Below are 2,134 nucleotides of genomic sequence, written 5' to 3'. Positions count from 1 at the left end.
CTTTCACTGTCGATCTGGGGCTCTAGTTGAGAGCAGCCAGATATGAACCTTTGGCAATCCAAGTGGAGTTAATTATGTGGCTCTTCTAATCTAATTCACTTCTTAGGACTGCAGATGGTTCTACGAGACCCCAGGATATTTTGCTAATGATAATATGGCTAAACATGGAAACAAAGGCTAAGGTACGATGAGTGAATATATTTTGTGGGATTATTGGCTTCGTAAGTTAAAATTTTTGAAGATTTGTTTTTATTTTATGTGTATTGAATATTTTGCTTTTCCTGGTGCTCTCAGAGGTCAGAAGAGGGCATGGGTTCCCTGGAACTGGAGTTACGGATGATTGAGAGTTAATATGTGGGTTCTGGGAACTGACCCCAGGTCCTCTGCATAAGCATCAAATGCCCTTAACTGCTGAGCCATCTCTCTTGTACCTATGACTTAGATTTTGTTTTGTCTGGCTTGTTTCGTTTTCTTTCATTTCACACATGTTAAGAAGGTACACTACCTCCAAGCTACACCCCCAGCTCTGGGTTGATTTTTAAGGTGTAATTTTCCTTTTTGCAATATTTATCTGTGCCTGTATGACATGAAAGCTATTTTGCCAGAAATATGTATTATGACTAAATAGATAAAAGAGTGTAACCTTGTTCTAAGTAGGCAGTGAACCACATGGGAAAATCACCAACACTGTTGAATGACATTATCCTTAATGAAGGTGTGTGTGGCACATGCAATTTTTCTACAGCTAGTATTTCAGGGTACATGCAATGTAAAGACAGTCATCACTTAATGTCAGTTATTTTTCCTTAACAATGGGCACAATGCCATATTGAATGCACTGTTTACACAGTCCATTGCCTTCCCATGTCATTCACAGTTTAAGTAACACACAGTTCTCCACCTTTCAGTCACAGTTCTGCAAAAGCCCTCAGGGACAGGCTGAAGAAATGGAAATGATGATGGCAGAGGAAGCAAGGAATGGGACAGCGGTCCAGGAGTTTATCCTTGAGGGGTTCCCTGCAGCCGAGCATCTGGGGGTCCTCCTTTTCCTGGTGCACTTGCTGGCCTACTTGGCTTCCCTCATGGGCAACATGCTCATAATCACCATCACCTGCCAGGACCAGCGCTTACATACACCCATGTACTTCTTCCTCAGCAGTTTCTCCTTTGTGGAGTGTTGTTTTATCAGTACCGTTATCCCCCAGCTGCTAGCCATCTTTCTTTCAGGGAGGCAAAGGATTTCCTTTGTAGCCTGCTTCACACAAGCCTTTGTCTGTCTTTTCCTGGGGGCAACTGTTTTTTTCCTTCTGGCTGTGTTGTCCCTGGACCGGTATCTGGCCATCTGCAAACCTCTGCATTATCCCACCATCATGAGCCCAAGGATGTGCTTCTTTCTTGTTGCTGTCTGTTTAGTTCTGGGATTCCTCTTCATGGCTGTTCCAGTTGTAATGCTTTCCCAGTCATTTTACTGTGGCCCCAATGTTATTCCTCACTTTTTCTGTGATTTTGGACCACTGGCAAATCTCTCCTGTTCAGAAACCAGGTCTATCGAAATGCTGTTTTTTAATCTTGCTTTAATTGTGCTTTTTGCAACCCTTCTTGTAGCCATTTTTGCATACAGCAATATAGTAATCATGATCGTGCGTCTCCCATCAGCCAGGGAGCGACAGAAAGCTTTCTCCACTTGCTCCTCACACCTCATCGTCCTCTCGCTGATGTTCGGCAGCTGTGTGTTTATATACGTGAAACCGAAGCAGTCAAGCAGGCTGGACACCAACAGAGAGGCTGCTCTCGTGAACACAGTGGTGACGCCGCTCCTGAATCCTGTCATCTACACCCTGCGCAACAAGCAGGTCCACCAGGTTCTGAGGGATGCACTGTCCAGGGTCATACTGCACAGATAACATAGGAAGAATGCACCTTCCTCTTGATTTAGTCTGACTCCATTTTAATATAAATATTCTATATAAATCATCGGGCATGTGGTTTCTTTCAAATTCTACTTGTTTGTTTTTAAAATGATGACTGACTTGTCCAGTAATTCCATCTGAAGGCTTTAATAATCTTGTGATGTAAGTCTTCCTATATCTGCTTTGGTGGCAATTAAAACCAAAGCCTCATACATATTACTTAA

General features: G+C 43.0%; 1 protein-coding gene across 1 annotated transcript; it reads left to right on the top strand.

Moving 5' to 3' along the window:
• Positions 1-944: 944 nt before the first annotated feature.
• Positions 945-1,904, top strand: LOC114689678 (olfactory receptor 6C4-like). The gene has a single exon (XM_028864084.1). It carries the CDS (start codon positions 948-950, stop codon positions 1,902-1,904), a length of 957 nt encoding a protein of 318 aa, XP_028719917.1. The 5' UTR covers positions 945-947.
• Positions 1,905-2,134: the final 230 nt, after the last annotated feature.

This window comes from Peromyscus leucopus, chromosome 3 (assembly GCF_004664715.2).
Source record: "Peromyscus leucopus breed LL Stock chromosome 3, UCI_PerLeu_2.1, whole genome shotgun sequence".
NCBI lineage: Eukaryota > Metazoa > Chordata > Mammalia > Rodentia > Cricetidae > Peromyscus > Peromyscus leucopus.
The sequence above is the reverse complement of the archived record's forward strand: the minus strand, read 5'-3'. Positions and strand labels throughout refer to the sequence as shown.

Excerpts from the sequence above, each read along its gene's own strand:
- LOC114689678 (XM_028864084.1), top strand. The coding sequence starts at position 948 with ATGGAAATGATGATGGCAGAGGAAGCAAGGAATGGGACAGCGGTCCAG.